Below are 25,167 nucleotides of genomic sequence, written 5' to 3'. Positions count from 1 at the left end.
AGTGAATAGTATTGTATATTGTTTTTTGTATAATTCAGTGTTCATATCAAAGTATTTGTTCTGAAAGAATTTGTCTTTCGTGTGATTCAATGTTTATATGAAAGTGGCTGTTTCAGTAAGGCTTTTTCTTCCAGTTTGTGTCTGTGTCTTTGCATGATCTACACATCTATGTATAGAGTTACTACTTTCAAAATTGTTTGATTCCTTCCTTTCAATGGAAGATTCCCACTTTTTCCTTCGTATCAAGGTGGAGTAATAGAATGCCAAAAACTTTCTTTCCCAAAAATAATCACTCCTAAAAATATAATCCTTTCAATATATGTAATCTTATTTCGAAAATTGACTGATATGATATGAATATACAACCTCATGGCAGCTTTGATATATTTATTCAGTGTTCTAGATATGAAAAGGTATTTAACTACATAATATCAAATATACTGGTCGTGCATAAATTGTTGTAGGTATGTTTTTCGGACGTAATTTGCTTTTATGGAACTATGCATATTAATTACTTACACGCTGTGGTCCATAAAAGCGTATTTTACGCCCTTGATACATAAATAACTATTAAGAAGCTCTGTCCCATTAAATAGACTCAACCCATCTTCCCACGAAATTTGAGAAATTGTGCTTCATCATTTAAACTCTTTCTGATTTCATTAATTATGAAAGATTTTCATAAAGTAATAATATTCCACAAATCCCTCACACTGAAAATCAAAGAAGGCTCAGGATGTGGAGTGTACTCCAGATCACTAAGCCTAAGGAATGGGAAAAAATAGGAGCGAAAAAATACTGGCTGGTATCTCAATCGCTACAGAAGAAATAACCAGGAAAGGACTTTCTGGAAAAAACATAGCAATCTGCACTAACAGCAGACAAGCCCTATTAGCCTTGAGCAGACAACGTGTAACCTCAGGGCTAGTACTGAAGTGTCACCAAGACTTAGCCAAAGCCTCGGTAGGTAATAACATTTTCCTGAGGTAGGTTGAAAGGCGTGAAAGGAGTAGAGGTAATCGCATTGCCGACTCTTTAGCCAAGAAAGCGGATGGACTAAGAATTTTAGGACCCAGTGGCACCTACGACCTAACGACTTCGGCAATTGTGGAACTAGCCAAATGTTACATCCATGCTCAATCCCTGAAGAGATGGGATGGATTCAAAGGATGCAATATTGCCAGGATCACCTTGGGCGACCCTGGGAAGCTGGCACCGAAGAAATATCTGGCGATGACCAGGAAAATCTACGCTTACCAGTAGGATTTCTGGCTGGCCACTGTCAACTAAGGAAACACCTCCATAATATGGGGCTAGTGGACACATATTGATGCAGGATGTGTGAACAGAAAGATGAGACTGTTAGGCATGTCCTATGCGAGTGCCCGGAGTTATCGTCAATTAGAGAGTGTGTGTTCGGCGAGTCTTGGCCTACACCTGCCGATATAAAGGAGATGTCTCCCAGTGACCTGTCCACCTTCCTGTGAAGGACAGGATAGGATAGACGATGACCTAGGACCCTAGAACAATTCCTCGGGAGGATGTACAATGGGTCACATGTAGTCTAAGTGCTGTGGGCTTACACTCACCCTCCCTACTCTACAGATACAGAGATCCCTCACACTATCGTGTGGGAGTAGTATGCCAAGCTCTTCGATTTTTTCAATGAGTATACAGCGTGACTCACGGTCGATGGTAGGTTAGACGTTTCTGGAAAACGCAAAGCATGACTTTTCTGAAAATTTCACCTCTCACATTTCCTTTCCTGTTCTATCGATCTAAAATATTTTCAGCATTGCGGCGTTCCCACTTCCATCAAAAAGTCCTAGCAACTTTATTTTCTTAAATAAAACACCCCGTATATTAATAAAGTATATCTGAAAACTACATGTATGATAGAACCTCGTTTTTATATTTTTCACAATTTTTGTTAGTAATTTTTTTACACTCTTGGAAAAATATTGATCGTTGCGTCACTAACATTTGATATGAACTTGGCATCACCGTCAAACTCAATCATTTTGCAAAATTCATTTTTCTTCTGACTGTTTTCATATTCTGACTGTGTCAGAATATTCTGTGTTGATGCCAACTTGTTTCTTAGGTCGATTTGAAAATTAATTCCAAAATTAAAATGCAGTTCATATTACGGAACAAAAATTTTATACTTGAAATTTTTTCAGAGATATTTGATCGAGTGGTATTACTTGAATAGTCATGTCATATATTTATTCATGTGATTGTTTATCCTTTACAAAAATCATATAAATTTTGGAACGTGATTTGGAAGGGGGTAAGTCTCGATGATGAAACTTCGATTTCTCTTCGAAATGAAGAAGTTTGCTTTACTTCCTGATGAATGAACAATTTTATTATTCATCGTATTTATTCATCTTTGAACACACATGTAAAGAGATAACAATAACAGTTATTCAATAAAGATAAAGTGGCGAAGTGTCACTTTACAATTCTGTTAATTATCTTAGCTATAATATCTACGATGAGTATAATTCTATTAGTACATTGAATTTATAAAGTGATTGACTGGTCATTATCCGTTCTGTAGATGCAGAGTTCGGCATCTGTTGATCATATTGAGTTGATAGGGATTTCAACTTTTTTTTGAAGTTCATCAGAGTATATGTACTATAATCACGCGGAAGTTGATTATAGAACTTACAGGCATTGTACGTGAAGGATCGCTGAAAAATGGAGGTTTCATGTTTGTACATTGCCAGTAACCTCGAGTTACGAGTGTTATGATCACTCAGATTCCCTATTTTGATTAGTTTGTCATATAAATATGTTGATGTCCTATATTTCAGTACTTTATGAGTCATATTTAATAGATGTAATTTTTTCATATCTAGCAATTTCAGTTTTCGCATTTCCGATATTTATGACTTACGTGCTCATATTTGCGTATTCCGAAGGAGTCTAATAAAAGAGTTCTGTATTTTTTTGAAGTCGACTACTGTCCACACTTGGAAGCGCTGGTCCATAAATGTAGTCACAGTACTTAAGCCAGTTTCAATAATATGAGGAATTCACAAACACGAATTTTCAGAGCGGAACTCATGAATTGTCTACTTGGATAAAGTTTTTTGAGGGTTGATTGACATGTTTTGTGAACCTCAATTCATTGTCTAACCAGAGTCCGAGGTTTTTTGTTTAATTTTTTATGGAATGTTTCCCCACCCAAAATAATGTCGATTAGGGAACTGGCTAGATTACGTTTGAGCTTCGGTCCGAAAAACAATGCACTGGACTCGCGTTCAACTCCACATTATGTGCTTCAGATACATTTATCAAGGAATCCAAATCCGGATTTGAAGCAGCGGTAACATCAGGTTTCACTTCATTGGAAGATAAGTACAGCGTAGTGGTGTATGCGGCAGTATTTGACGAATGAATGAAAATCTGAGATGTACAAAGAGAATAACAGTGGGCCCAATATTGATCCTTACGGTGTTGAAAAACCATCATTTTCATAATTTGATAATTTGTTTTCGTTCACATTGTATATGTTTTTAGGCAGTTGAGAGATTAATTTTGACATAAAAGTGTGAGTTGAGTTGTCTAAAATAAATTCATTCATTCAAGAGTTTACTTGAGATATTTCCTCTACTTGAACATGGTAGCAGAGCGTGGTTGGTTAGCCTGAGGTTCCGGAGTGTAAGAAATATTTCCAAATTATAAGAAACTGCTTAAATTTTCTTGCTGAAAATTTTTTGACAAGTGTTCTGAAACAATCATTTTATTCAGCTGAATCCAAGCTCTGCCAAAAGCAAAATGGATGCAACTAAAATACAAATAGGATTACTTGAGGGCAAGTCAAACTGGTCATCATGGAAATACAAGAGCAGCTCACTACTACGAAGTATTCAAAGCGGTACTGAGGTAGTTGAAGGAAAATTAACTTAACCCGAACCTCACCTTCACATTTTGTATGTTTATAGGTAGTTGAGAGATTAATTTTGACATAATAAAAGGTTGAGTTAAGTTGTCTAAAATAAATACATTCATTCAAGAGTTTACTTGAGATATTTACTCTACTTCAACATGCGGAACGCCCTGGCTCAAAGCAAGGGTCTCTGAGGATTCAAGGTCATTCTCTGCGTTCTTCCCTTCAGGTAACATTCCAATAGTCTCAGTGAATTAGGGTGGAATCCAAATAATTTTCATTTACTAATGAAAACTTCATGATTCATATTATCAAATGCCCTGCTGTAATCCAGCAGGATCAGACAAGTAACATTTCCTTCATCAATTGCCCTAAAAATATAATCAACAATATTTGTTAGACCTGTGGTGGTGCTAAATCCTCCCCTGAAGCCGAACTGAATCGGTGGTATAATTTTGTGTCTCATTACGTATTCATTGATTTGATTGTATAATTTTTTTTCAAATGCTTTAACTAGAACTGGCAGAAAACTGATTGGTCTTGAATGGTTGATATTGGTAGGATTCGTTATTTTTGCTAAGGGGATCACAAGCGACAATTTCCAAGCCGTAGGGAACGTTGAGTTATTTATGCAATAATTGTATATGTATGTTATATAATCGATAAGAAAATTAGAGATCAAATTGGGCATTCTCAAGGTCACTGAATCGGAGCCCACTGCGTTACTTTTTATTGAGTTTATACATTTAAGCACTTCCACGTTTTCCACAGTACTAAACACGAAAGTGTCTTTCTGATTATATGAATCTTGCTTATATTTATCGAGTAAGTCTGTTTGACCTTAGGTTTTAACAACGTAAGGAATAGTTGTGAAGTGTTTATTTATTGCATTGACATCTATCAAATCTGTTTGAAAAAAATGTGTTTAAAATCTGTTTTTCCGTTAATCAGCTGTCACCCCTATACAAACGACAACTCTCAGAAGTTGAGAAACTTGTGCGAGCTAAGGACTAACGAGGTCTTACCTTTTAACGTGTGATTCCTAACACATCTGGTAATGTTATGTCACGTTTTTGATAAGTAGTCAATTGCCGTAGGGTCTTCTACAGGGTCTTTGGATTGTTTTGATGTGACACATAGTCAAGGTATGCTTTTTTCTCACGTATTATTGACTGTTTTGTGAAATTTCTCAATGTCTTATGATAGTTCCAATCGGCTGGTGATTTGAATTTTTTGTATTTGCTATATGCTTTGTCCCTTTCTCTCATCATGATCTTGATAACATCAGTCCGCCAAGGTGTGGGTGGTTTAGTTACGCTAATAGTTTGTACTGAAGCACATTAGTCAAAAATACTTAGCAGTGAGTTATTGGGAAAATTCACCATTTCATCAACTTTATTGCATCCGTAAATAATGTTCCAATCAACTAAGTGCAAGAAAGTTGAGGTGGTATCCATATTGAAATTGGAGAAATCTCTGTAATTAATTCACTTAGCGAAGCTTTTTTTCAAGTTATTCCACATATAGTTACACAACATATAGTTGCTGAATGATCATTATCAGACACCCCTTCAACATGATATACGGATACATTGGTTAACGACTCTACATCAGATACGAGTATTACATCTATTGGGGAACAGCTTCCAAACAAGGATTTCCACTCTGGAAAATGGTTGTTTAGAAAATGCTTACTGCAAGTAATACCAAAAAGTTTAAATTTTATGTTATTATTCAGAAAAGTCAAATTTCTAGGTAGAATTGATGTTTTATGTCAAATATTTATCAATTGGTTTTTTGTCGACTGAGAATGGAGACGATGTGGAGTTTTAAATTTATCGAAATGACTACAACTTGTCTTATATACAATTTTATTGAAATTATATATAAAATACAATAAATTATTTACAGTTCAGATCTTCAATATCAATTAATCAATCAAATGAGTCCCATTCAAATTTTTTCTTCTGAAATCGTCACCAAATAAAATAACTACAATAACTTTATTTAACGAACTGTTAATTATTTATATTTAATATATTTAATCCATCGTTCTACTTTCAACTTCAACTTACATTAACACCTACTGGATACTGTTTATAGCAAAGTAGTTATTTTTTCAATTGAATATTATCAATTTTTCTCATGAGTAGAAGTGAATTTATGCACCATTTTCAATCGAAAGTAATGATGAAAATTGCTGATACGCACCAGTTATGTGAAGAGATTTTGCAGACTATCCAAGGAAATGCAGTGCTTGCAGATTCCCACCCCGGATCCAGAAACGATTATCATCGTAACTTTTTACTCATTCATTTTGCAGATCTCGATGTGAGAAGTTCTCTAGAAATTTATATTGTAATTTTGAATAAAATAAATTGTTTTTAAAAACGGTTTTCGACTTCAAAGTTACTTAACTGGCGCAGTCGCTGTAGGATTATTTCGCAGTTCGTTTTCGCGAAGTTCACGGCATCGGGTCCGATTCCGAAAATTGAACGTGAGTTTCAACTCTTTGGCGTTTACTACCTACCTCTGGAGTTCACACGAGGAAGCAGAAGAATCACATCAAAAAAGCAGCTCTGAAGTACAAGTAAGTACCGAGTTCCTTTTTTACCCATTTCCCTGAATAGGAAAACATTAGATTTAGGCAAACATATATAAGTATTTTTTCTTGATTCTCAAATCCAATCCTGAATAGGATATTACATTGAATAATAACGTAAAATTTTGATGAATCTTGATTCAGAAATTGAAAATTTAATAAATAACTTTAATACTACTGTGGTTTTAGAAGAAACAATGCCTAACGGAAACACAGAACAAATTAACGTTAGTATGCTTAGATTATATGTAGATATGATTACGCCATACGATGGCAATCAAAACGGATTAAGTCAGTTCATTTCAAATTGTGATTTTCTAAATTCTACTTATTCAAATTCAACAGATCCTATTTTCAAGCAATATTTACTGAAGGTCATTCAATCAAAATTAATTGGTAGAGCCAATCTCTTAGTAGGAAGTAGAATAGAGTTAAATAACTGGGCCTTAATTAAAGAGGCGCTCATTCAATGTTTTGGAGATAAGAGAAGTTTGGAGTGTTTAGAACAAGACCTTCTTGTAGCCAGACCTTTCAAAAACGAACAACCATTAGATTTTGCAAAAAGACTACAAGTTCTTCGTAGTCATTTGATTCAAAGAATAAATTCTTATAGTATTCAAGAAATGGATGAAGCAACAAAAATTATTTAAGGCGACAATATCAAGTTATGTCATTGAGAACTCTTATAAGAAATCTCCCGGCTCCCTTACAACAAACAGTTAGATTTAAAAATCCGGACAGTATTGAAACTGCTATTAGTTATATGATAGAAGAAGAAAACTTTTTCTATGCACAAAATAATTTTAGACAACTCAGTAACCAAAACAATTTAACTAAAAATACCCCAGATCGTCCTAGACAGCAAACAACCTATTTGCAAAACCCCATTTCCAATACACAGCAATATTCTCGAACATTCCAATCGAATCAATCAAACCCCCCAATACAGCGATACACGCAGACAGTCCCTAACCGCCAAATTCCACCTAGTTTTCAGAATTTTCAAAATAACCCAAACAGATTTCCTAGTAAACCCATACCGATCCAACCTAGACCCACTGTCACAAAGTATCCGACAAACAGACAAGTATTCGGTCCCCCCAGAAATGTATTTAAGCCCACCGGACACGTTCCGAATTATAATCCAGAACCAATGTCAACAACTTCAAGGAATACATATAAAACTTCCAATATTCCCAAATTTAATCAATTTAGACCCACGGGTCCTCAAAATTTCCAATCTGAGGAACTTTACCAAATTGACAGTAAAGAAACCTCACCCGAAAATGATGACTATCTTGACGAAACTAATCAAATTGCCCAAAACGAAAATATATACTTCGGTAATACCGAATGCTATGATTACGAATACCCAACACACTACGATAATATCGAAGAAAAAGATACTGAATCCTCTCAACCGAACCCGGATGAAAATTTTTGGTCAACATCTCAAACCGATCCCCCTGTATAAACGAGATTTTCTCGGATTCCCACTCAACCGACCTACCGTTCATTGAAATTAAAAATCCACCTATCAAATTACTAATAGACACCGGTAGTATGAACTCCATATTAAATCCAGCCATTGCAGAAAAATATTTTCCAGAATTTATATACCAAAATCCAACGAAAATCAAAACAGCTATCGGCGAGAAAGAATCCTTATTTAGAGCCGAAATACCGGCCTTTCCTGAATTTAAATCTTCCGATAAAATAAATTTCATATTATTTCAATTTCATAATCAATTTGATGGGTTACTTGGCCTTAACGATATTCGAAATTTAAAATTTTCTATTGACTTTAAAAGAAACCAACTTATTAATGAAAATCTATGCATTCCAATTTTTTATAAGTTGAATAGACAACATTTCACAATCTCAGTGGATTCACATGAAATCGCGGCTATTAAAATTCCTGTTAATTTCTATGAGGGCGATGTCATTATACCCGAGATGAAACTTGACACTCTTTATTTACCGGAAACCTTATCTACAGCGAAAGACGGATTTGCAAAGACAGAAATTATAAACAACACTGATACACGAGTTACCGTAGTAATAAAAACACCTATTGAAGTAATTCCTTTAACAGGGTGTCTCAAAGAAAAATTTGAATTTTTCCACGTTGAAAATTTTTTGCCTGAAAATTCAAAAATCACTTTAAAACATAATATAGAACATCTAATTAGGGTCGATCACTTGAATTTAGAAGAAAAACAAGCAATTATTAGGCTATGTAAAGAATACACTGATATTTTTCATAAAAGCAATGAGAAACTTTCCTTTACAAATCAAGTCAAACATGAAATTAAAACAACGGACGAAGTCCCGGTCCATTCGAAATCATATCGGTACCCCTTTATTCATAAAGAAGAGGTGCAGAAGCAAATTTCAAGAATGCTAGAAGACGGAATAATACGACCCAGTCAGAGCCCATGGAGTAGTCCAATTTGGGTAGTCCCGAAGAAGACAGACGCAAGTGGTAAACAAAAGTGGCGAATTGTGGTAGACTACAGGAAAGTGAATGAAAAAACTATTGAAGACCGGTATCCCTTACCTAACATTAACGACATTCTGGACAAACTTGGACGTTGCCAATATTTTTCCACACTAGATTTGGCATCTGGCTTCCACCAGATTGAAATGGACCCCAACTCAGTTTCGAAAACTGCTTTCAGCGTTGAGCAAGGTCACTACGAGTATCTGCGCATGCCTTTTGGTTTGAGGAACGCCCCATCTACATTTCAACGTGTGATGGATGACGTCCTAAGAAATCTTCAAGGAAAAGTCTGCTTAGTTTACATGGACGACATTATTATTTTCAGTTCCAGCCTCGAAGAACATATCGCAAACCTCAAACTAGTATTCCAACGTCTCAGAGAAACCAAACTGAAGATTCAGCTCGATAAATCTGAATTTCTCCGCAAGGATGTGGAATTCCTTGGACATGTAATCACTCCAAATGGAATAAAACCGAATCCGAAGAAAATACAAGCCATAAAAAAATTCCCCTTGCCAAAAACTGCAAAAAGAAATTAAATCCTTTCTCGGACTTTTAGGCTACTACAGGAGATTTATCAAAAACTTTGCCAAAATCACTAAACCATTCACAAAATGTTTGAAAAAAGGTGAAAAAATCGAACACAATCCTGAATTTTTGGAAACTTTCGAACTTTGCAAAAATATCTTGACTAATGACCCAATACTTCAATACCCAGATTTTTCCAAACCATTTAATCTTACGACCGACGCATCAAACTTCGCAATTGGAGCAGTCTTAAGCCAAGGAAAAATCGGAAACGACCTACCAATAGCTTACGCCTCAAGAACACTCAACCCATCTGAGATAAATTACAGCACAATTGAAAAGGAACTTTTAGCTATTGTTTGGGCTGCCAAATACTTCCGCCCATACCTATTTGGAAGGAAATTCAACATTATAAGCGACCATAAACCACTCAAATGGTTGTTTAGTCTTAAAGATCCTAATTCAAAACTTATTCGCTGGAGGCTCAAGTTGGAAGAGTACGATTATGACATCCATTATAAAAGTGGCAAGCAAAATACAAATGCTGATGCTCTTTCACGTGTTGAAATAAATGCTATTGAGAACGAATCCATTATTTGCAATCCAGGTGACATCGATGAAGAAATTGAAAATTATATACGGGATGCTTTATTAGGAATAGACCCAAATGAAATTCCACCACCAATCGAGAACAATACTAATAGTCAACCCTCAGACGAGAGACCCAACAACGAAGAAATACAAGAAATCCCCGAAAACCCCGTTGAGCAGGAGGTTACCACTGACGAAACAGTCCATTCAAATGCAGAGAATCCTGTTCTTGAAATACCGTATACAGAAAGTGTCACAAATTCATACAATAATCAAATAATAATAAGAAAGATCGATTCTAAAGCCTTCTACATGATAAAAAGCAAACCTTTCATTTCAAAATCTCGATTGACATTAAACTTCACCAAAAACCTCGAGAAAGAAATTATTGACACCTTCAAAAATTATATTGACCCGAAAAAATTATTTTGTATTTATGTCAAAGAATCAATCGAACATTTTATTCCAACGCTTGTAAGAACACTTCAAAATACATTTAAAAATCATTCCTATCATTTGGTTATTTCAAAGAAATTCGTCAAAGATCTAACAAACTCAGATGAGATAAAAAGAAATTTGAAATACCACCATGAGAGTAAATCTTGTCACCGCGGCATTAACGAAACATTCCAAGCATTAAGAAATAAATATTATTGGCCGAATATGAAAACGGATATCATCCGGTATATAAATGCTTGTGATATCTGCCAACAAGCCAAATATGATAGACACCCTCCGAAAATAAAATACTCCATCACTCTCACACCCACTAAACCTTTCGAAATGATACATATTGATGTATTTCAGATTCTACAGACGAAATTTCTAACAATCTTCGATTCCTTCTCTAAGTACGGACAAGCATACATCTTAAATAGCGTCAACACCGTGAACGTAATAGAAGAACTATACCTTTTCATCACTCATTTTGGCGTACCATGTTCCATTACTTGTGATAGTGGAACCGAATTCAAATCAGAACTCTTTATGGAATTTTGCAAACTTCACAAAATTCAACTTCATGTTACTACCCCACGCAATTCGAACAGTAATAGCCCCGTTGAAAGATTTCACCTATCTCTTCTTGAAAATACTCGCGTCCTGAAACTACAACATCCCAACACACCCATAAAACAACTAGTCCAACTAGCGATTATAGGGTACAATTCGTCAATCCATTCCGTGACAAAATACTCCCCTTACGATGTAGTCTTGGGTAATACAAAATCACTAGACCCTTTTGACTTAACGGACGAACACATAATCAATAACTTCATAAATGACAGGAAAAGTAGGTTGGTTACCCTTTACGAGAACATCCAGAAACGTTGTCAAAATAATAAAGAACGTGTCATCAATAAAAGAAACGAGACTCGCGAAGACCCTGTAGAGTTCACAGAAAATCAAGATGTATTTGTGCAAAATCGCGAAGCTGCTCGTAACAAAGCCAAACCTAGACACATTAAAAAACGAGTTTCTAAAGACTTAGGACTCAAAATTAAAACAACAACAGGAGCAATAATTCATAAATCGAAGATAAGAAAACCACCTATTCACTCTCGATGTTCTTTACAGGATGACAGAACGGACCACACCGATCCTAATAGTATCCCTTCGACTTCTCATGATGACCCAGGTAATAACCAGCCAAGAAATTGAAATTCAACAACTCGACACTCCACTCTTACCATTAGAACTCGGAAAATCAAGAATCATTCAAACAAAACATACATTTTTACATTATATTGAAACCCCTCTCTTAAAAATGCAACTCAGAAATATTGAATTTTTCTACGAGAGACTAATAATATCGATCAATAATAAAACAGAATTGGAAAGGGACCAGATCATTCTGAATGATTCGTTTAATCAAGCTAAATATTTCCTAACCACTACAAAAACTAAATTGAGTAATATAATTTCAAGTAATCGCAAAAAACGCGGACTAATTAATGGTCTAGGCATAGCAAGTAAATGGCTTTTTGGAACGTTAGATCATGATGACGAAATTAAATACGATTCACAAATTGAAACACTATTTGAAAATCAAAATTCTCTCAATCATCAAATTAAACTACAGACTTCTCTTAATCAAAAACTGATCAAAAACTACAATGAAACCATAACCGAACTTCACGATAATCAAATCTTATTGAGAAATGAACTCAACCAACTGAGAGAAGAGCTCAATAACCGAACTAATAATCTATATTCTTATTTTGCATCCTTGGGGGCCTTTAGCCAAATAATAGAAAATTGCCAAAGTTTGATGACATTTCTTGACAATTTAGAAAATGCAATCATGTTTGCCAACTTAGGTTATCTCCATCCTTCAGTAATTCCACTTAACGATTTAGTAAGTGCTATCGAACACATGGCCAATATCTATGGTCATAAAAAAATCCTGAAAACTCAAAATGCATACCTTTATTACCAGCTGGCAGGAACTCAAGTAAAAATTGAGAAATACAAAATTATTTTTGCAATACATATACCAATTTGCCTAGAAGACGACTTCCGAACCTATAATCTTATTAGTTTACCATACCAAAATACAATCATCACCCCCTATAAACCTTTCCTCATACTCGGTACCGAATATCACCAGTTTGAAGATAAACCATGCCCTCAAATAGATGGTGTGTTCCTGTGCCAACATCATGACGAAACTATAATCGACACCTGTATTATTGCCCTGATGAAGGACAAAAAACCCAATTGCCTGACGAATGAAGCCATTCTGAATCACCCCATAATAGAAGAAATCAATGACCGATTTCTCCTAATCCTGCCATCCAGTGAATCCGTTATAGCCCAAGCAGATTGCGAGAAAAGAAGTGTACACAGAATCGAAACAAATACTCTTCTGAAAATTCCAGAAGGTTGCAGTGTCGTTGTGAAAAACTTCACCTATAGAAACGAAGAAGAAACTATTTTGGGAAACCCACTTATTCTTCCCAAACTGAGATGGAATATGGCTTCCAAATCTAATGGTGACCAACACGAAAATAAGCCATTGATACTGAAGTCAATCAATTTCCAATCCATAAGAGAACTTCAAACAGAAGCCAAGCTACTCCAAACGCCATACCTTAACCAATTAATACACCCAGCAATTTGGAATATACCCGGTGTAACTATATGCGTTCTACTCCTTACCGGATTCGCCATACTTTGGTTTTGGATGAAAAAGAAAAATGGCCATCGCAATACCAACCGACAGAAGGACCCTAAAGAAAACAACCCTTTATCCGTATTGTTTTCTCCTGAGGAGGGAGGAGTTATGTGAAGAGATTTTGCAGACTATCCAAGGAAATGCAGTGCTTGCAGATTCCCACCCCGGATCCAGAAACGATTATCATCGTAACTTTTTACTCATTCATTTTGCAGATCTCGATGTGAGAAGTTCTCTAGAAATTTATATTGTAATTTTGAATAAAATAAATTGTTTTTAAAAACGGTTTTCGACTTCAAAGTTACTTAACTCACCTGAATGGAAGCAAAAGTCAACAACAAGAGAAAGAGAAATTGCTGATATTCAACAAAAACATTCAGGTACGTGTTGAAAGTATTAGTTTTAACGAATATCTGCACACTTCTTACGAATTTGAATTAGCGAGATATGACTTAGGTTTTGAGAGAACCTGCCGATTAAAAAATGAACCTTGTACCTACGAGTAGTTGAGTTTTTTTGGGGACTTCCAAAAAACGAAAATATTTACATGAATGTCGAAATAACAAAAAATTACGTGGTTTTCTTCGGTCCAGAACGCAAACCCACACTTCCAGTGATAGGTTGACTCAAAATGATCATTATTTTGATGGCCTAAACATAGCCAGAATAATTTCCTACATGTCCTTAACGAAAGGGACATTTTTCATAAAACTCATAGGCTGAAAATCCCCTGAGAATAATTTTTTCTTCGTAGAAATTCAACACACACACATTCGATTTTCACAATGGTGTTAATCTATTTTCTCTCAGAATCATATTGTTCTTTAACTTTTCGTGAAGTGCAAACAGGATCTCAAGTTCAATACCTTTTCAAAAATGATCAATTCAATTCTGAGGGCCTTGAGCTACAATTTTTTCAATACTACAATATGAGTATCATTTTTCCTAATGTGTTCATTTGTACCCTTGTACTCATCCAACTGGATGACATGATGCTGTTTTACAAAAACTTTCCTAGATAAAGATTGTTCAAATATTGAGCATAGGTTAATGAATCAATCTAGATCAATTTTCTTCTATGAGAGCACCAGGTCGTCTAGTTTGTCGACAACTACCAGATTTGGTAGATAACCGTTTCATCACCAACACCAAGGAAATAAATGTCATCAAAGAAGTGAGCAGACAACCAAACTTGAGAGCGGTTTTCAGTGTTCCAACTGTAAAGGTTACGAAGTTGATCAATTCTATGAAGTCCTGTGGTAAGCTTTCGTCCTTCAGTTCCTGGAAAAAATATAACTCGTTATCAACAGATTACTTTTTTGAATTGCTTTTAAATCCATTTAAATAATAATTAGATAATGTTTCTGATTGATTCGGCTGTTACTTGATGAAGATCCATAGTAATTTCATAAACTACACCTCCACAAACTTTATTTGAGATATAAAGTTTATACAGATCAAATCGTGAGGTGTAGTTTATGAAATTGGATAATGCAAAGAAGTAATTCTTAGTACTAGTTATTCTGTCAAGTTATTCAGCTCACCCACTGAACCCTTATCTGCTTTCTCAACTGATATTCTTACAAAAGCAATCACATTTTCAAAGAAGGTCATATCAAGGACTATAATTCAACCAAAATCTTAGCAATATAAAATTATTACAATGTGTTACAACAACGATAAAAATAAAATAGCAATTGAAAGAAATACTTCTAAAATATTGTTTTTGGAAATGTCATGTATATTACAAATAATTGCCTCAACAAAAGATCAGACATTGATCACCTCAGCGACATTAATGCCTTTCTATTTAATATTGATAAAAATTTACATGATTTTCAAATCAGCAACAATGCTGAATTCTCATTAAATAACTCATAACAAATTTAAAAAATATGTATCAAATCTCCAACCTCCCTAGAGTAGGGCTTTACTTCATTTCAATAACATTTTTCATGTATTCGACATTGGGTTTTCTCATTGATAATCTCACAAAATAGCATGTGACTCTAATCACACTTGCACCATAATTGTTCTCTTTTGTTCCATAGCTTCACATACATATACAAATAAACGATTTTTCAAACTGAATCACATAACACCACATCAATTTGATGACTTGTTTCATTTTTTGACATGTTTCAACTGCCAGCTACTAATGAAGATAATGAATTGCAAGTTCTTCTTGCTGTTGAAGAAGATCCTATTAGGAGTCAACGACAAATTGGTGAAATAGTGGATATAAAGAAAAGATCAATGCAACGAGTTTTGAAGAAACATCGCTTTCATTCATCTCATACACTGTGTGCCGATTTTGAGAAAAGAGTGATATTTTCCAATTGGGTCACGGGAAAAATTCGTCGGAACAAAGATTTTTTTCAATAACATTTCATGGTCGGATGAATCGACATAATTATCATTATTATTCGACAGAAAAACCCCACTTATTGAGACAGGTGGACTATCAACATAGGTGGTCGATAAATGTCTGGGGAGGCATCATTAGATAATATGTAATTGGTCCATACTTTTTTGAGGGACATATGAATGGAACAATGTATGTGCACCTGCTCACTATTCGGCAGAAGTGAGAGATCATCTAAACGAAGTATTTCCCAATGAATGTATAGTACGGAATGGGCCTGTACGGTGGCCCGCTAGATCACCAGATTTAACAAAACTGGAGTTTTTCCAATGGGAATACATAAAAAATATGGTTTACGTTGAGCCACCGAGCCACCAGCTTCTTCCGAAAATATGCGACTTAGAATAACGAATGCTTTTGGCAGCATTACACCAGCTGTCTTGCGCAGGATGAAACAATCTTTCAAACATAGACTTCAGCTCTGCATTCAAGAAAATGGAAGACATGTCGAACATATTTTATAAAAGTTTCATTATCAACCTTCACTAAACATTTCCTTTTGTAGTTTTATGGTTTGTCACTTGACAAATTCAAATATCTAGAACTCAAGCCCTAAATTCATGAATGTACACCATAACATGAAAAAAAAATCAGTAATAGTCATAAAAATTTGCAGAATCTTCCTTATTTTAAATGGAACAACCTTCGTATTATTGATCCGTAAGGAGAGACGGGAAAAGTCACCACGTCTTCTCTCTTCCAACACGTACTTCAAACAGGACATAACATCAATTTCGATAACACAAAAATGCTAGCAAGCAACGAAAACTTTTACTCACGAACAATCAGAGAGGCTATCGAAATTGAAAAACGACCTAAAATATGAACAAGAGGGATGATGCGCAAAGATTACCATCAATACGGAGATCCGTTTTATCGCTTCGCACAAGCAATCAGACTGCTCAACTCCAGAGGCAAAACTTGGTACATGACAATACAGGTACAATAACAGAGACAGGAGAGGCAGCTCAGGTAATAAGACCAAAACAGGTAGTCGAGCAAACACAGGTAGTGGCAGCAACGCAGGTAAAGGGAAACATATATCCCTATAAATTGAGACACAGAGTTCGAATTAATCAGTCTAGTTGAAAAAAACCAGACATCACCAGAAGATGGCAAACGAGACTTTGCCGAAACGTTGTGAAAATAATCCTTATAGGGAGAAAATACACAGAACACGGAGCGAAACCCGAGAAATGTATATAATAATATATATATATATATATATATATATATATATATATATATATATATATATATATATATATATATATATATATATATATATTATTATATTACATATTAATATACATAAAATTCAAGTGATAACCTAAGCTTCTATCGAGTTAAACAATTTCAATATTGAATAGTATAACAGTATAGAGTTACTTATTTTCAAATTAATTCCTTCCTTCCTTTTTTTGGAAGATTCTGTCATCCTTTTTTTGTATCAAGATGGAGTAGTAGAAAGCCAAAAACTTTCTTCCCCATAAATAGTACAACTTACATAAGTTTACGTTTTCACTTCTGTCGGGCGTCCCGAGACGCAAACTTTGTTTTTATTCGGAATGTGATTTGTAATACGTCTACTTTTAAATATATTCCCTCAGAAAATTTACATACGAAAAAACATGAACGAATTCATTATGAAAGTGGATATTCTATTAAAATAGTTCATACATACCACTTCGAACCATGCAATAGGTAGCATCATTTCATCTTCAAACATATCCATTTCAGATACTCCATAAGCTTTCTGAACCTGAATATTCAACTGTAGATAGCTTCTTGCAGTCATGGCGAAACCCATGACCGGATGGATATTCATGAAGCTCTTAGGGTTTACCTTTTCGGGGTTCAATCCGCTGACTCCTTCCAAAAGTTTGGGGTCGGCTCTGTGGAAATGGGGATGGGAAGCGAACATTGGCGAATCTACAACATAAATTTCACATTACGTTCATTAAAAAATATTTGGAAATAATTATGATTAGTATGAGATGCAAACGTGTAATTTGTGGGAAAGTTACGTTCAAAAGGAACTCTGCAAACACGAAACAAAAAGTGCTTTCAAAACAATTACTCTCATATGAGCATTTGAATGATATAAAAATCACTTTATATGATTCCATTTATACTTCAAAAATTCTTGACATTAAATCAGATATCATTCGTATGAACGCTAAACGATATAAAATTTCACCTACACGCAACACTATCATTCTCTATGGGGGACTTCGAAGAAGTTTCGGGATAAGACACTCGTTTTATCACCTTATAAACACTAATTTGGATAATAAATCCCAATAAATGTCGATAGGCGCTTTATCTCATCAACTTTGCTGATGACACAACATTTGGTATAGCTGAATCATCTATGGAGAATATGATTATATCGCTTGAACTCTATATTAGTGAAATGACAAAATATTGTCATTCCACTAAGATGATGCTGAATGCACAGAAAACAAAAATTATATATTTCAATAAGAACAATGTGATCGATAGTGAAGTCGTTCAGAAACATAACTCCACTGAGTTTTTGAGTGTAATGATTGATAAATCACTATCATCAAATCTGCATCAACAGTTCAAATTGTACATTATCTTTTGTTTTTTGTTTTTTTTTATTGTGTCCACTTTGAATAATCATTTCATAAGTATAAATTGACGTTCGATAACATGTAGTTAGTCCATGAATGAATACATTTCTTTCTTTCTTTCTTTCAATCATAAGATGAAGCACCCATTTCATCCATAACATCACGGTATTAAGTCACAGATGATAGAAGGACTCGAAAGAAATTTGGAAAACCCTTAAGGCATTAGTCAAACAAAAAAAAAATCACTTCCACATACAATATTATTTCCAACAGACCAAGGAGTCTGTCAAGTTACCCATGATATAGATAGTATAGTATAGAGATAGTATAGTAGATATTGAGAACACCATTCCCCATTCTCCCTTCTGGACTAACGATAATCTCCCAGCTACTAATTGTGAGATAACTTAATTCAGATTATTATCAATGTCAGAACTTAGGACTATTATTAGAAGCTTTGATAATAAATGTAACTCCAATTATATTAACAACAAAGTACTTAAAAGTGTGTTGGAGGTAATCGGTGTAGTATTAATAAATGTGGTTAATACCTTACTCAGAACTGGTAAAATACCGCAAAAACTAAAAAATAGTACAGTGATTCCTGCACCAAAAATTAATAATACTAATTAAGCCATCAACTTTTCTCCGATAAATACTTTATCTCCCCTTGAAAAATGATTGAGACGGTAGTATATGAACAATTGATTGATTACATCGAAAGTAATAAACTGATTAACATAAACCAATCCGGATTTCGATCTGAACACTCATGTGAAACAACAATAGATGTTTCCATATCCAAATGGAAACTTGCAGTTGATGATAATAAATATATAGTGGCAGTATTTCTAGACTTCAAAAGGGCATTTGAAACAATTGGTGTTACTATCCTACCAAAAAAACCCAAATATTATGAAATTTCTGGTTCACTACTTGAATGGTTTGAAAGCTATCTCTCTGGTCGAACTCAACAAACTAAAATTAACGGGGCATACTAAAACCAAAAAGGAAATGTATTGGGCCCGTTTCTATTCGGTTTTTACGTTGATGACAACCACTTCATTAATGGATGTGAATTCATCAACCTATTTGAAGATGATACTGTGATTGCAGTGAGTGAACCTGAATTACAAACAGTTATCAACAAAATCATTGATATTTTGATCAGAATATGTGAATTTCTCAACATTAATAAGTTTAAGCTCAATGACAATGAAACGAAAGCAATGATAATTACCCCAAAACATAAATACAAGTCGACTGGGAAAACATCTATAAGTATAAATATATACAATCAAAAAATTGAATATGTCAAAGAATTCAAATATTTGGGGTTCATCGTGGATCAAACAATGAATATGAAAAAACATTACAATTATATTCGCAATGAAATTGCTGAAAAATTATTTTTCTTTTTTTCTTATCGTTTCTGACTTCCATTACAGTTTTCAAATCAATCATTCAACCCCATTTCGATTACTGTGCAGTGTACTACTTTACTATCACAACTTGATGCGAATTGTTTGTCTGCATTGCAAAAAGTACAGAAGTGAGGCTTGTGCCTTATTTTAAGATGTAATAGATATACGCCAACTACAAGTGTTGGAAGTTCTGGATTGGCTCTCTGTGAAAGACCGTGTGTTCTATCTTACCATAGTATTCATCTTAAAATTACTGTACTGTAATGCACCCTCTTATTTTGACCAATCTATTGTTTTCCATCACTAATTTCGTAATAACCCCAGTAGGGGGAGTCCTAATTTATATGTACCACGTTTGAACTATACACCATAGTCCATAAAGGACTATTGGACTACAATAACCTCTTGCTTGAGATAAAACAAAGTGAATCTATTATGACATTCAAAAAAGGACTTACTAGTCATTTAAAGATACAACATCCACGCTAGCATTGATATTATAATAACATATATATATATATATATATATATATATATATATATATATATATATATATATATATATATATATAATATATATATATATATATATATATATATATATATATATATATATATATATATATAAACAGAAGTTAATATCGGACATAGCACTCATGAAAGTGGCAAACCATAGACACGTGTTTCGGGCTTTTGGCCCATCATCAGTATGGTGCTGCCTCCGTGGTGATTTTGATAGTTTTCTTGTGAACACGAGATCTATCAACTGAAACCACAAATCTGCGGTTGGCTCCTGTTGGTGGCTCCGTGCATTTGTATTTCTATCTTTTGGTAACCAAGTGTTGCCCATCCTTACACTTGGCTGCACCATACTGATGATGGGCCAAAAGCCCGAAACACGTGTCTATGGTTTGCCACTTTCATGAGTGCTATGTCCGATATTAACTTCTGTTTCTATATCAAGACACTCAGTAACTTTCATATTTGTATATATATATATATATATATATATATATATATATATATATCTAGTATTTGTGATTAATATTGTTACTTTTTCTATTCATTGAATGCTTGGATGATTCCGAGCATACATATTTCTTTGTTATGAAGTTGGACTGTGACTTTGTACATCGAATTTTAAAAATGTTTTTGTATACTAATATGCCTAGTTGAAATGAAGATTATTATAGAAATCTGATCATGTCACAATGATAACACGTAAAGCCTGAACTGAACTAAACCTAGCCACAGGAATCTTGTCCAACTTGAAAAAGGGATACTTTTGGGGTAGATGGATTTTTGGGATAAAAGCTTTCTGGGTTTCACTTTTTCATCTTTATGAAAAAAATGCGAGGACTTTTCGAAGGAAAGAAGAAAATAATAGAGTTCCAAATGAACTCTTTATAAAGACGTAGAGATAGATCATGCATGGAAAATACTATCAGATACAAATTGGAGAAAATGAGAGTTGCTTTTTGTAATATTATCCAGATATTATCCAGATTTGTGCTGATAAGGTGATGATATGAATATCTTTTTATGAAACTCCAAAGTCCGTAATTGAGGATGATAGTGTTTCTTCTAAGTGACATTTCATATCGTAACTATTTCTTTTATTATAATGTGTAGCGTTCCTGTGGATGGAGTCTGATCAAATTCCATAACGAACGTTTTGAGAACAAACTGAATAGGAAAACATGATTTCCGTATAATTCAATGTTCATATGAAGAGTTATTCAGGAAGTATTTTTTGTTTCGTGTTATTCAATATTTATGTGAAAGTAGGTTTTTGGAGGGTTTTTTCTTCCAGTTTGTATCTGATAGTTTCTTCGTATAATCAACACATCTTCGTAACGAGTTCATTTTAAACTTCATTGCTTTTTTGTTTCCTTTTTTGTTTCACACTTTTTCAATTTTTTTTTTTTTTTGTACAGAAACGGAGAAGTGAAAGCCAAAAAGCTTTTATCCCAAAAATGAATATTTTTTAAATGTATCAATTGACATATTTACACTGATCTCTGAATAAAAAAGAATTATTGTGATCTGAGTGAGTTACGAATATAGGTTAGGAAAAGTTTTCAACAAAAATTCATAAAAATCAAAAGTAAATATAGGTAAGTAAGGGTGAAAAAAAGGACGTTTTCATTAATGAACAATAGTCTTCAGCAAATACTATTTTCTTCCTGATGCTGTAAAACTATTCAGATCTTTAATTAGGAACATTTTCTCCTCTCTTCTCGTATCTAGCGATTTCTTGGTTCGGTGCAGTGCAAACCGTTTCACCGCTTGAGAGAAAATGTTCCTACGTTTGCCACGTGGCAGTGGCGATTCTAAAACTTAAGGGGGGGGGGAGAACACTATAACTAGGCGCCAAGATTAGGAAAAGAAATAATATCACAAAACTCTAATGAAACAAATATTTCAATAATAAACAATGAGCACCATCAAAAAGCCAGCATACAAAACAAAACATTTTATTACCTCTTGGAGAGTAAACTAACCATTCACATACGCTGCGTTATCCAGGAGGTCGTTTTTTTAAGATTGTACCGAGAAAATTCAAATTTTCTCTAATTGTAAACTGGAAAGTCTTGGAAATCATCTGATAACCCAGGTTGCCAAGTCCTTTCAGAATTAGTTGATGCACTATTTCAGAGACCAAACTAGTATTTTTGAATAAAAATGGGTTGACGACAAAATTGAAATATCAATTATAAAGTGATCCATGTAAAAACAAAATGTTTTTTCCACCCTCAGCAGGCTCCTAATCAGAATCGTGTTGTCCTTGAGTACTATCACTATCCAAATCCGAATTAAAATCAACTTCCGTAAATGTTAAATCAGTAAAATGAAAAATCGGATTTTATTCTTATTTAGGTTGATGTAGATGGAACATCAAGAAATGTTGACTCCGTACTGACCGTACTGACCGATTCCTCTACACAACTTTGAGTTTGAATTAATTGTTCTTTTGTTTCTCTCTAAAATGTATAAGTTTCCATAATGAATACAATTTCGGTTCTTCAACTGAAAACTGAGAACTTACGAATTGAAAGTTTTACAGAAATTTTATTTTGTTTGAGAATGTGATGAAGCAGCATTATTTAACTTCTTCTTTTCGCGTAACTTTCGATAATCTGCTCGACAAACTGTTTATTCGGCAAAGTAACAATAACAAACCAGACTACTACTACTGCTACGAGTGCCACGCCGAGATACAATCAGTTTCCTATCTCTTAGGTCTCAGAAAATGATCACATTCGCATTGCGAGCAATATGGGATTCACAACTGATCGAGGTCGGGGTATTAAAAGCGAATGTTGCCACGTTAATTGGTTTTCCGTGTTATGTACCTAACAATAGATTTGTGAAATATTTAAAATCGGAAGGGCGCTAACAATAAAATTTTGCAAAGGGCGGGTGGGGCATACTGCCCCCCGTGTCCCCCGTGACGCCACCACTGCAACGTGGCCTGCATTGTGGAAATCAGTGATTCTATCGATTAGTAATCGTGGCTTTGCGGCACTTGATGTTATATTGTGAGTAAAAACCAAATATGCTCAACTCCTTCCGATTTGCTAGTGTTATTGTGCTCAGCAGTACGGTGTTCAACGATATTATTGTTTTACCAATGTAGGATTGGTCACATCGTATCCGAACATGTAGTTCCTGGAGTTATCCACCGTGTTTGTTGATAGTGATCGTGTTACCAGATCAGAAAGAGTTCATGCTTTACTTAGGCTAAATTCTTCTTATATTTTTCAGTAGTTCTTTGATGTAAGGCAGAAAGCGCACTGTTTGCAACTGGCACTCTCTATTCTCCCAGCTTTTTGAAGTATCGCTCCGTGTTGCAGACTTAATGTGCGGTCTCGCGTGCAAAAGTTCTGATAAAAAGTTTTTCTGTTGTTTGACCTCTGTATCGTTATGTCTAGAGAAGGCATTCATTGTGTTTATGTAAGAATGCAAGTAGTTCAATGTCTCTCTGATAACATACTGAGACGGTGCGACAAGTGCTTCAATCAGTCTTGGAGCTTTTTGTCATCTTTTCCAGAAGCCACAATGAAAAATCATTTCACACAAATGTTTTGTATGACCGGTGAAAGTGGCGATCCAATTTTTATTTTACTTTACTTTTCGTTCTTCGACTTATTCTTTCGAACACTGGCGGGTTTAGGCTTGATGCCATCCTAGCCCTTGTTTATCGCGTCACCTTTAATGTAAGAATAAATTTTATTAATTTTAATTCGATATCATCATTTCAAATTCGAGAAAACTTCATTTCGTTAGAATATAAATTTCAATTATAACTAATAAACATTACAGATACATAAAGATTAGACACATAAATAAATATATTTTTATATTATTCAATTCAAAAATTAATTTTTTCCTGGCTGTGGTTCGCGCAAAAATATCAATTACGTCATAATGATCAATTTCTTGAACTTGTTGAGCTTCAATCGATAGTAATGCCAGAGCATTAAGTCTATCTTGACCCATACCTGCGAACGTTAATAGGTTTTTACTCTTTTCAAAGTAGGGAAAGATCTTTCTTTGGAACAATTTGTAGCCAAAACACTCCACATTTGGGTAAACATCTCGAGGACTCCTTGAATTTTACAGATTGCATATATTTCGTACAGAAAGTACATCTTCCGTATTTGCTGAAGAATGTTTGAGTTGACAATGTAAATCAATACATTCGTTCCCTAAAATGTCTCCTCTAAATCGTCAGGATACTTATTGACAAATTTATTGGCCAGATTTTCCAATTCGTTTGTATCTATTTCAGATAAATTTTCGAAGAAATTGAAATTGTCGTAATGCTTTCCATCAATCAATTTGAACTCATTTTCAAAGGAGACTATCTTTATTATTTTCATCTCCAAAATGTTGGTATTTCAAAATTTTTGTCGCCTCTCAAATTATGCTGCACTAGGCCCGGGCCTCACGGGCCTTGGCGTAAACCCATCACTGCTTTCGAATATTGCAGCCTTAGTATTTCTTGCCACTCCTTCCATTTATCTTTCTTCAGATACCAGCCCGGATTTGGATCTTTCCAACTAATACAGTTAACGTCTATATATAAACATTTATGAGTTTGATGTTTTCTGGATGGAAGTAGAGGACAAATACCTGCATTAATGCTTCTAACCGTATAAAAGAACAAACAAGAAAATAAAACGGTCAGTTTAAATAGAGCCATGAAGATGATAGCAAAGTCTGCTATCGAAAGCACTCGTATATGATAATTTGAAGTTATTAAACTTTCAAATCCTTTTTGTGAACAAACGTTAATATTGAAACTCTGAAAATAAAGGAAAACTATAGATAGATGTTATCGAGTGTGTGTGATATAAATCAAAAAGGGGGAATTCGTGGACAGAACATTCCAAAAAAGGGGGCAATCCG

At 34.5% G+C, this 25,167-nt stretch overlaps 1 protein-coding gene across 1 annotated transcript in view; it reads right to left on the bottom strand.

Moving 5' to 3' along the window:
• Positions 1-5,758: 5,758 nt before the first annotated feature.
• Positions 5,759-25,167, bottom strand: part of LOC111506912 (scavenger receptor class B member 1) — a 43,024-nt gene continuing 23,615 nt past the window's right edge. The window contains exons 8-9 of the mRNA XM_074170709.1: positions 17,413-17,660; positions 5,759-14,584 (exon numbers count right to left, since the gene is read on the bottom strand). Coding sequence (XP_074026810.1) covers positions 14,369-14,584; positions 17,413-17,660 — 464 coding nt within the window. The 3' untranslated portion in view covers positions 5,759-14,368. The remainder of the gene's footprint in view (positions 14,585-17,412; positions 17,661-25,167) is intronic.

The sequence above is a fragment of the Leptinotarsa decemlineata genome, unplaced genomic scaffold (assembly GCF_025532065.1).
Source record: "Leptinotarsa decemlineata unplaced genomic scaffold, Ldec_3_MD MMD2_P_RNA_scaffold_9, whole genome shotgun sequence".
Lineage (NCBI taxonomy): Eukaryota > Metazoa > Arthropoda > Insecta > Coleoptera > Chrysomelidae > Leptinotarsa > Leptinotarsa decemlineata.
Note: the sequence above shows the minus strand (reverse complement) of the source record. Positions and strands in the feature narration are given on the sequence as shown.